This window comes from Schistocerca serialis, chromosome 8 (assembly GCF_023864345.2).
Source record: "Schistocerca serialis cubense isolate TAMUIC-IGC-003099 chromosome 8, iqSchSeri2.2, whole genome shotgun sequence".
Taxonomy (NCBI): domain Eukaryota; kingdom Metazoa; phylum Arthropoda; class Insecta; order Orthoptera; family Acrididae; genus Schistocerca; species Schistocerca serialis.
In genome coordinates this window covers 433,162,976-433,175,254 of record NC_064645.1, presented here as the reverse complement: position 1 = coordinate 433,175,254, position 12,279 = coordinate 433,162,976, and the positions used below count along the sequence as shown (strand labels likewise).

Below are 12,279 nucleotides of genomic sequence, written 5' to 3'. Positions count from 1 at the left end.
CACTGCTGGGTTTACGGATGCTATCATTACAATTGGTTGTGAAATTACAAAATATTATCGTTCCCATGAACGTCAGTGAACCATGACAGTATTTTTTCCAAGAAAGTAACATACATAATTTGTGAGTACTTGTAATTTTACAATCACTTTATAGTGTTATAAGTCTACAATAACGTGATTGATAGTGTAGTGCATTACACATTAGTGTACTGCTGTACATGTATACTAATTAAAATCTGTGTTTTTCACTTAACACGAATTTTTTTCACATGAACTCCTGATTTTTCGGTCCCTTCGGATTTGTGTTAACGAAGTTTTACTGTAATTTATTTTGTAATTTTTTCATAAATTACCTCCTTTAGGAGCACATTACATGTATAATTATTTTGTCACTTGGAATAAACTTACCCTAAAAGCACACAATGTGATTTCATTGTAATTACCATAAAATATTTTCTCTTTGTATTATTTATTATTAATTTATTATTATGCAATACCAAAACCTACAATAATCTTTCACTGATATTTTAAAAACAACCCTTGTGTTTCATGTATTCCAGAATGCTTTTAACATTAAATTTGTTAACAAAATACACTCTGTCTCAAGATTAACAGAATGCACAAATTCCATTATTGACCTGTCTCAAGATTAACAGAATGCACAAATTCCATTATTGACCAAATATTCATCTCAGAAACAAATTACAGAGTCACAAGCAGAGTACTGAGCATGGGTTATAGTGATCATGAGGCACAGCTGCTGTGTATAGAAATGTCAACAAGTAGTAGCAGTTCTGAAAAAGTAGTTATAAAAAGAACCTTTTCTGAAGATAACATTAGAATTTTTAATCTCTTATTGGCAAAAGAAAACTTGAAAAGCATCACCCCTCAGAACAATGTTGATAGCATGTACATGAGTTTTCAGAGCATCTTTCTTCACTATTTTAATGTAGCATTTCCAAAAGTAGTGAAAACAGTAAAACATAACAATAATAAGCAATGGGTTACTAAAGGCATAAAAATTTCCAGTGAGAGAAACAGATTTCTGCAAAACTGTTGTAAGAAATATAGAGTAACCCATGAATTCACAGATTATTCAAAAGCCTAAAAAAGAATCCTTGGCAGACTAGTCAAAGAGGCAAAAATTATGTGGAATGACAATTTGACAAGAAATGTCTCATCTAACAAAATGAGATCCACATGGAGAGCTATAAAGAAAGAAACTTGTAGTTCAGCGCCAAAGAAAAAGAATGTTTCATTAACACTAGAAGGCTCAAAAGTCACAGACCCAAATTCAGTTGTGGAAAAATTCAATGAATACTTCACTTCACTAGCTAAAGACCTGATCAAGTACACTGTCAAGGACCAGTCCCAAGTTTCTCCAGCAAGTCAGTGATCTCAACTGATTTTATGTATGTTTACGAAACAAACCCCAATGAAATTATAAGTAAAATTAAATCATTAAGCAATAAAATGTCAAGTGATCTTGAAGAAGTATCTGATTTCATATTAAAACCATGTGCTCATCACATAGCAAACCCCTTGGCAAAAATTTTCAACCTCTCTTTAAAAACTGGTGTATTTCCAGATATTTTTAAAATAGCAAAAGTTTCACCACTGCTAAAGGAAGGTTCTTCTGAAAAAGTATCAAACTATCGACCCATATCACAGCTAAGTTCTCAAAACTTCTAGAAAGCTCTTCTATGACAGGCTTTTAAGTTTCATAAATAAATATCCACCTCTTACAGTACAACAACATGGTTTTAGAAAGTCTAAATCTACACAGACAGCGATTTTCGAATTCTTAGACTGCATTTTAAAATCACTTGGTCAACATAAATTAGCTGCATGTATTTTTCTAGACCTATCAAAAGCATCTGACATCCTGGACCATAACATTCTGCTTGAAAAATTAGGAGTAAGAGGTATAGCACACAGCTGATTGTGTTCATACCTAAAAAAACTGCAGGCAGAAAGTATCACTTCAGTTCGAATTCAACAAAATGAATAAAACAAGAAACAACTCCTTTCTTTCCAGCGAATTACCAATAAAATATGGTGTACCACAGGGCTCAATCTTAGGTGCACTATTCTTCTTGATTTATGTGGACGACTTAGTTGAATATATGAGTCCCACAAAAACTATTCTGTTTGCTGATGACACCAGCATGTTGCTCACTAGATCCAGTCTAGAAACATTGCAGTCCACAGCAGAAAGTTCTATGAAAATACTTTCTGAGTGGTTCACAAAAAACAAACTCATTATAAATACTGAAAAAACTGTTTGTGACAAGTTTCATTTAATTCCTCCAACTAATCAAACGTCTAGTCAAGCACAATTAAAAATGATCCCCTAGAAAATGTGTCACAAAATTTGTGGGTCTATGGGTTCAGCAAGACTTAAAGTGGGACACACATATAAATGACTTGTCTAGAAAACTATCATGTGTGTGCTATGGCCTAAGAATTTTAAAGGCTACAACAAGTAAAAAAACAGTACTGCAGGCATACTATGCACAGTTCCACTCACTAGTCCAATATGGGATCGTTTTCTGGGGATACTCAACTCACAGTGTAAAGGTTTTTAGAATGCAAAAAAGAGTTCTAAGAATAATTTGTGGCCTTAAAAAGATGGAGTCTTGTAAATCCCATTTTACTGAGCTTGGTGCTTGGTGTCCTAAATGTTTCAAGTTTATTCATTTATGAAAGTATCTTGTTCACTAGGGACTACCTCCTGAAAACAGGCAAACTGCTACAGAACAAAAATGTACACAACTATAGTACCAGAGGGAAATCAAATATACATCAAAAATATCACAGAACAACTACCTATCAGAGGAGCATAATTAACATTGGTGTAATACTACACAATAAGATACCAGAAGAAATAAAAAATGCTACTCATCCAATATTTAAAGCTAAACTAAAGGCATTTCTAATAAAGCACTGTTTCTATTCTGTCAGAGAATTTCTGAATGTGTAACAAAATTAACTGTAATAGGTACCTCTTTTTAATTTGCCTACTATACTATATATAGCTCTTTGACAAAACTGGACCAATAAAAAATCAAACCAAACCAAATCAAATCTAACACCCTCCCATGATTAAACTTGAAACAGGCACAAAAATAAACTTGTTTGGTATGAAATGATTCCAAAAAATTTTGGGGGGAACATCAGCCTTATCAACTACATGGCACCTGAAAGTGAAGTGCAAGAAGTGCCATCTAATAAAAAAAGTATAGGAACTGAAGAAGCCTAAAGTCAAAAATAGTTTCAAGTCACCCCATTTTATGATAATATTAATAAGCAAATATACTGACGAAGTCTATTGCATGTACAAATGTTGACTGACTAATAAAGGACCTAAATCTGAATCTGAATTTATATATTCTAGAAGTTTCATACTGCTGCACACTCCACAGCAATGAGAAATGTGAAAATGTTTTTGTGGCTAGAAGGAATCGTTTCTAGGATGTATTGTTGAGGTAGTGATGTAAGTCCTGCTAGATATACTGAATTGTATCTTTATGCACCAGTGCCTTTATCTAGTTTACCAGAAAGTTTCCATGCTGCAGCCGAGTTTTCAAATATGGGGACAAAGTCTCACTGCTGCCCACAGTTTGTTGTTGTGGCACCTAACCCAAGTGGTAATGTGTGCTGTGATCTGTTTCACAGCTATATTAAGATTAGCTGTGTTCTCAGATAGCTTTAATGAAGCGGTAAGGGGGTTATTAAACTTAATTTGTGCATACAAACCCAGTAACCCATATGGTAAGTCAAAACTAGGAAAGTGTCACACTTAGAACATTCAATTCAATTTAAGCAGAACATATTACTAAAATTTTTGTAGTCATTTTGCCATTAAGAAGGCATACAAAGAGAATTAGTAATAGCTTGCAACCACAATGGATACTAGAACTATGTCAATAGAATTCTCAAAAGTATTCTGTTGTGGTAAGCTCAAAAGTTATAAAATTTGATTATTTGTCAAGATAAGTTAACTGAATGGGACTTAGAAACCTACATGTAGATACACATCCATATTCTGCCAACCACACCGAAATACGTGGCAAATGGTCCTTAGCATTGCATTACATGTTAGCTTTTCTTTCTATTCCAGTCGTGTAAGTGTGGGAGGACTCACTGCTTATGCTTAAATGTCTCTATGCCTGCGGCAATTAGTTTATCTTCTTGATGCATGAAGGTGCAATGACACAAGTCAGGAGCAGTGCAGGTGCCACAAGGTCATTTCCAATGAAAGTAGGACTATATCAGGGATCTGCTCTCAGCAGCCCAATAGAAAAAGATGGAAGTGGGAGAAATGAGAATGTTAAGGTGGATGAGTGGGGTGACATGAAAGGACAGACTATGAAAAGAGTACATCAGGGGAACAGTGAAAGTGGGGCCCATGGGGAGGATGATCCAAGAAAACATGCTAAGATGGCATGGACATGTGCAGAGAAGAGGGGAGTACTAGATGTGGAGAAGAGTTGAAGACCTAGAAATTGAAGGATTAAGGAGAAGAGGAACACCAAAACTGAGATGGAAAGACTAAGTAGTAGGCGACCTAGGGGAGAAACGATGGCTCAGAGAAGAAGCACTGGATAGGCATTTATGGAAGAGAAGGATCCAGCAAAGCAACGCCGACCCCTCATGACGCGGGCAAAGGCTGATATCTCCTTGATGCATACCAGAGTGATATAGAAAAGGTTGAAGTATATAGCTAGATTCTTCACTAATAATCGTTCTTGAAATTTTCTAAGTAGGGTTTTGTAGAGTAACTTGCACCTGTCTTCAAGAGCCCACCAATTTAGATTTTCTTAAATATTTCTGCAATGCTGTCTTGTGAATCGTACGAACCTATGACCATTCATGCCCCTTTTCTTTGTCACATTCAATATCCCCTACTGGTCCCATTTGGTATCATTCCCACAGATTTGAGTAATATTCTAAAATGGTATGCACAAGCGGTCTCCTTAGTCAACTGACTGCATTTTCAAAGTATGCTACCAATGAATCGAAGAGTGCTGACTGCCTTACCTACAACCGTACCAGTGTAATGACTTCATTTCATATCCCTACAAATTGTTAGACCCAGGTAGTCTTATGAGTTGACTGATGCTAACTCGTGCTGCAGTCATGAGATACCTCTTTTTCTGGTTTTTAAAGTGCATAATTTCACATTTCAGTGCAATTAATGCAAGTTGCCAGTATTTGCTACACTTTGAAATTTTGTCAAGATCTGATTTAATATTTCTACAGCGTGATTCTCAGTACTTCATTACAAATAGCAGCATCCTCTGCAAAAAGTCTTAGGTTACTATTCATATTGTTTGCCACATCATTAATATGTACCACGAACTACAACATGAACATACATCCCTGGAGTATACTTGAAGTTACTTCTACTTCTCTCAATTACTCTTCATTCAAGTTAACATGATGTGACCTCCCTACCAGAAATCTTCAATGTAGTTACAAATGTTGTTTGATGTCCAATACAACAGTGCTATGTTTATAATGTTGGTGTGGAACCAAGTCAAATGCTTTTTGAAGTCAAAACATACTGCAGGCAAAAAGAATGCTGTTTACTTTTGGCAATTTAGCTGTCTCACAAGCCACTGACTCTAATCTTTATATCACCAAAAATAAACTGGGGTAGTATGTTGGTTTCTTCATTAGTAACAAACATTTGAAAACAGGATACAACATTTCTACTTTTGCTTTACTGCCCTTAATTTCATTTCCTGTGCCTTTTGTGAGTGTCTGGCCACTAATTTTGGTGGAACTGACAGCCTTTATATATGATCAGAATATCTGTGGGTTTTGATAGAGATCATTCAATGAAATTCTACCACAATAGTCATGACTTCATGCATTGCCCTGTTGACAACCAAATGCTTTCATTCAGCATCTCTCAAATTATGCCCCTGAGCTTTGTTTTTCAGAAGTTGCTGTTTCTTTAGGATTTTCTTTCCTAAACTTAAGCCACAGTTCTTATGAGTCCTCCTGCCCTGAGATAAGTGTAGAGTTCCTATTTGAGATGTGACACATAACTTACTAAACATATAAATCTTCCTAATTGCCCTTTGTATTTTATTAGTCAATATTGTTCCAAATGCCTCATTGTCATTCACACCAGTTTCAACATGGGCAGCCTCAAAACGGTCAGGTGTATCTTTGCCATTTATACTAATACATTTCTGTTCCAAATGCCTCATTTTCATTCATACCAGTTTCAATATAGGCAGCCTCAAAACGGTCAGGTGTATCTTTGCCATTTATACTAATATATTTCTATCATGAGTGAATTCACAAACTATTTGACCTAGATAGTTGTAAAGGAAGATTTAATGTTTCACAGGATGATTTGTCACACTCATCATTTACAAAACTAACTATCCCAATTGATTGTTGGGACGACTAAAATGGTTACATTGGGATGATGAACCTGGTGGTGGACAGAAAGATCCACTTACAATTTCATGCACACCCTTGATTCTTGCCCAAACAATCTCTCATGCAGCGCCTATGTTTCTCTCAGGGGCTTTTGAGTTAATTGTCTACTGTGACTAATACACCTTCTGACATACACTTATATTTACTCCACTAATTTTACTGCTCTTGATTCTGGGTTTTAACCAATATTGTGTACCTAGTTTTATATGTGCTCCACTACTTTTTAGAACTCTACTACTTCTGGGACTTTGCAGCAAATGCTTCAGTAGTTGATCACTATGATTTTTAATCATTTAATCTGTGGAACGGGGGGGGGGGGGGGGGGGGCGGGCATTTCTTTGAATCTTAGACTAACAGCTCAGGGTCAGCACCCTGGGTGGCAGCTCTTATTTATAGTGCAACCCTGACTCATGTAGGAAAACTCTTCAATTCTCAATCTATGATGTAAGTCAAGAAAGTCACAAGCTAACTAGTCTCAGAACCTTTGAAGTCCCTCGTTAAAGCCTTCTGCACCACAAGATGATTCCTTCTACTCACCTCATAACCATAAGGAAACAATCAGTTCTGGTAGCAATGCTGCAGATTGTGAGCTTTGTAGAAGCTTGCACCAAGGCTGGTGTCCTCAACAGTCTCTGTCAGGCAGATGAAATGATCCAGATATGACCTTGGATCCCAGATGACAGGTATCATTCATTCCAAAGTGAACCATGATGTGCAGTTGATTTCATCTTGTTCCATCAATGGCTGCCAGAACATAGTGTTGAATAAGGACTCCCCACAGTGTGCACAAGGCGATTCTTCACATACCTTGCTGCTATTTGCTTCAGGGATGCCATTATTTGTCCTAATGTTTGAACTGCAGATGATTAATAGACTTCTAACCTTTTGCGACTTTCTTCCTCCTGACACAGATCACAGCAGGCTTCCCAACAAGTGAGATACATCTCACTGGGCTCAGTTTCAGTTTCAGTGGAAGACAGCACCTAAAATTCATTGGGTAGCAGGATGAGTGTAGTACCCTAAATTCTCACTGGTCCCTGTCTTCCCTGTACAGAGGTCACAGGTCTACCACTGACATGCTTCTCACACTGACAAGCAGTGATAAATCCTGTACTTCCTCCAGAGTAGACAGTATCCACTGCAGAAGACAATACTTTCAGTTGCTTTGGTATCAATGACATTTCAGCTAACACACTGATTCTACACAGGTTCCAATCTGCTTGATAGCTCTCACCTTAGAATTGTTTACAAATGAATCACTGTCATCATCAAAATCATTATCATTCTTGCTTTCACTTAAAGATTCCTCTAAAAGATCTACAACGTTTTCCTCAGAAAAGACTGTACATGAATAACTAGCCATCTTGCACCTATCAACCTGAGTGTAACAAAACCTTTGTTTCAACACGACTGCTATAGTTTGACATCGGAGTTAGCACAGGTATCCTTAGAGGGCAGTACTATACAGTATTAATCTACGCTACTGGCAGATTGAAGAATGGAGCATGTGGGAGGTACGAAAAATCATATCGAACAAGGCTCGACATCAGAGTGGAAAACAATGTTGAGTGTCACTCATTGTTGGAGTAGGAAGGATTAAATCATATCAGAAATTAAAGTTTTGCAATGGGCTTATACCTAGGGGTAATCATTACCCCTCACATAATAATGAGAGTACATATTTTCTGATCTAGAAAGACTGTTATGCCATTGGACAGGACAAGTAACAATCTGATTGCTTTTTCAGACAAAAGTTCATTGTATGACAGATAGCATATCATCCTGTTCTCACAGCTATTGGTTATATCCTTCCTTTAATTGTGCCAGTTGTTTCTGCTAGCATGCCATTCGATATTACTGTATGCAAGAAATGCAAGCATACAGGAAGCACAAGGAACATAGCAGCGTGCAGTGCCACATTCAGTCTTAAATAAATCTTATGTCCATGCAGAGAGGAAACTGGAATATTTATAATGGAGATGAGTTGCATGAATCTGCTGAACCTGTGTCCTCATTGTTGATGTTGAGAGGATTCACATCATTACTCTTGCCCACAAAACAAATCAGGGAACACTCTGTAAAGGGATCACATTATGATGCAGAAAAGTTTTTATAGTCACCTGGAGCCGCATGAGCCTTCAGTGATTGGCCTCTGAAATATTTGCTGCAAATAATTGAAATCAGCTACAGCTTAATTGTATTAGGAAAAAACTGGCAGATAAGACAAGTTGCTACATAGTAAACATACTTCACCTTTTTAAAACAGCCTTCTGTTTGCACCACCACATTAGCACAACCCAGTGGCTGACCATCATACGGGAACATCCCTGAGGATGGTGTGAATATTGGATGCTGATGGTAAAGTTGAATATCATCCACAAGCTCTTGTTTAACACGTGTGCAAGGTGGATAGAATGGACACTCCACTCCACACCCAATGTGGCGACACAAAAACGGCTTTACTTCTTGATTATGCACAGGTAAATAGTTTGAAGGAAAGAGACTATAATGCAATGAGTGAACAGATTCATCTGATCTCTTCAGTTGTTGCACACAGTGTTCAATTATTTCTTGAGGTACTTTGTTCAATGCACCATCAAGGCGACCTTGAACTTGCACTCTCATCATTCTTCTGTTCACCATGTACCAAGCTTCAGCTATAAGTCCTTGCTGCTGCTGCTGCGTAGTAAATCCCTGTGGCTGCTGTGAAGCATGTACTGCGACATCCTGATGTTGGACTACACTACTGAATTTCTGATGCATTATTACTGGGTTGGCTTCACTATCAGACTCATCTGTAGTTGTATCACTGAGTGTTTCCACTGAATCATCACTTAGACTGTGAGGCGCCACAGTCAGCTGAGATGATATTTTGCTTGTTATGCCTACCTTGCCTTTACACTGCCCTTCTGAAGTGTCCTGGTGATCCATATGACTAGATGAAGATGGAGAGGCAACAATTCGTGTCTCTGCTGTTGGTGGTTGTGTGAGGTCCCTAGTGCATCTCTCTTCTTCATGTTGCAATTCTTTACTTCTACCTGCCACCTCTGGAAGTGATGACACATTATTTTGTTGAGCACTCCATAATTCCTGCCATGCCTTTTTGTATTTCTTTGGTGCTGGCTCTTGACAAGTCTCATAAGTATCACAAGAGACTTTGTGTTGGATCTGCGACACAAGTGGTTGACTGCATTCAGTGGTAGAGTGGGATGTCACTGTGACTTGAGTAGTATCAGGAACATGTTCTTCAACTGATGATTTGGGTGTATCCACAACAGCTGTTACAGTTGTTTCAACCACTGCAGTCTTCTCCCTTTCAGGTAGATGCATAGTATCTGTTGATGTGATCAAAGACTCTTCCTTGTTTGTTTCTGCCACCTGTTCAGGGGATGCTGTCACTGTTTCTACAGTTTTTACACACGAAATTTTTAAGTAGTCATCAGTTCCAACGTTAATAGATTTTCTTCGCTTTGCCAAATGCACCCTCTTACTTAAGTTGCTGTGCGCTCCAGCAACAGATTTTCTGTACTTGTAGCTCTTAGGAACCCAGTCCTCATCATCATAATCATCATCATCATCTTCATCTTCTTCATCATCATCAGCATCATTACTGGCATCTTCCTCGCCATCAACTGATGAAAGTGATACAGGGTTTCGCCGTTTGCGCCATTGCATGCTACTGTCAGGCTGGTCCACGTTCTGGCTAAAACGGAGAGAATTGTCCATTTGGCTCTCTCGACGGTTAGACTGACAGTCATTAGTACTGTGCCGCCTTCCACGTGGTCCTGGTTTCGGCAATGTAATGTCTTCATTAGCTGCATACTCTGCTGCAAGGTCAGAGCTCTTGCTCACTGTTAGGGTGCGCTTCACAATCAGCCTCAATGGTGGATCCTGCAAAATTCATATTATCTTATAACCATTTCAATAATATCATGTGTACATTAAGATGAGTGTAACATAAGTGCTTACTATTTCTGAGGTGTATTTTATTTTGGTATATCAATGAAAACTGATGTAGCAACACAACAATATAACTAATGCGTAAGAAAACTGAACTACAGAGGCGTAAGACTACTGTTCACAGTGTATAAAATCTATACAAAGAAAATTCAAAAGTTGGATAGTCATGCTAGTAGAAGTGCTACTCAACTCCCTCCAAAATTAAAATCTTGTATGTGTTTAGCAAAGGACATCTTGATGTACACTATGAGCTGAGCACCAGTTCCATGTTTTCTTAACATGTCAGTACGTAGAATATGACCGGGCAGTTGACCATTTAGCAGTTCATAGTAACATCACATCCAGTTTGGTCACAGTAAGTTTACCCTTTTTCCTGGAGCAGCCGCTAGTGGAGAAAACTGGCGAGTTAGAAGATAGTCATGGGTATCCAAGTGTTGTATGCATTATCTCTGCTTTCATATAAACGCAAAACATGGGTAATGGTGACTTCAGGGAGATGCCGACACTGTCCTCCTTTAACTGTTCCTCATACCTCAGCAGTCCTACTGTGTGTCAAGACAGCCACCACACAAAAGGTCAGCTTATGCCCAAGTAGGACACATGTTTGTGTAACACAGGTGTATGACAGATAAAAACTCCTGTCTTGGTCCTGTAGGCACATTTATGTACAATGTTATAATTAGATTTTAAATTTCTCAGGGTTCTGTTTCCTAGATCCGTATCATTTTCAACTAGCATACAGATTTTGTATCTGACAAACATATTGACTAATGCAGCAGTGCACAATGTCTCCAATTTAGTGTATATAAAATGCTGTATGTTACAGAGATTGATAAGCATACATCTGTTTGTTTTATCCTCTGTATCAGATACCACTGATGATGGGCTACAGACCCAAATACCGGTTTGGCAAATATATATTTCTTAAGTGTGGCTCATGATGTACACCAAGACGTCCTTTATCAAATATTCAAAATGGATTCCATAAAGGTTGATTATGGACAGACTGCATATTCACAATGGTATAAATAATAAACAAAATTTACAACCTTACACTACTTTTACTGATTTTGAAAAAGCTTTTCACAGAGTAAAGAAGTGTGTCAAACCACATCTAACTGAACAAATGTCCCACGTTTGCTAACAATAATTGAAAGTATGTCTAATGAAAAACACATAAGAATATTATATTGCACTGCACATGACCCTATGCCCTGTGAACCCATTTCTTTTTAATACTTAAACTGACAATGTCATTAATGATGGACAATGTAAAACACAGGAATTTTAAAATAACAGCAATTTCTCAATTATATGGGTGCAAGTTAGCTGGCTTGCAGATTATACTATGTGCACAGTGGACGAAGTTCTGAAAATAATAAAAACAAAGCCTGCACTATTCTTATATAATTAGACCAAATATTTTTGATTAGAAAATGCTATTAGACACATGACTCATGTTTTCCCACTAGAAGTCGATGTGGGCCCCAATCTCACATTTGGGCAGTCCTGCAATATTTTTCTACTTTTCACATTTTATCTTCAGATAAATGTGCGGAGATTTCCTCTATTTACTTGCTTAAACCTTTCTCTCGGAGCTAAGGGTCTGCAATTTCTGACTCATGTAAAGCTGACAGTAATAGGAAATTGGCCACTGACAATGACTGTTAACCTGTATCATATTTCTTGCTGCTGCTGAACATACAAGCAGTTTTCATGTGCTAGGAAGACGACAGGTAAACCCATATTTGTTCTAATAATCTAACAAAAATTAGAAGTTATAGATAAGTTAGAAAAGAAAAGATCTTTATTTTAAGCTTTCTTATGATTATGGGAATGGCAATCAGCGGCTTAAAG

At 37.5% G+C, this 12,279-nt stretch overlaps 1 protein-coding gene across 4 annotated transcripts in view; it reads right to left on the bottom strand.

Annotated features, from left to right (window-relative positions):
* LOC126416442 (uncharacterized) overlaps positions 1-12,279 on the bottom strand; it is a 97,007-nt gene that overhangs the window by 65,106 nt on the left and 19,622 nt on the right. Inside the window, exons 3-4 of one of the 4 annotated variants that reach the window (XR_007575458.1) lie at positions 8,716-10,353; positions 8,583-8,626 (exon numbers count right to left, since the gene is read on the bottom strand). Coding sequence is in view for 2 of the 4 variants with exons in the window: in XM_050084165.1 (XP_049940122.1) it covers positions 8,716-10,353 (1,638 nt within the window). In the remaining 2 variants the exon portion in view is untranslated. Of the gene's footprint in view, positions 1-8,582; positions 8,627-8,710; positions 10,354-12,279 lie in introns of all 4 variants that reach the window. The other 3 variants (XR_007575459.1, XM_050084165.1, XM_050084166.1) reach the window with 3 other exon arrangements.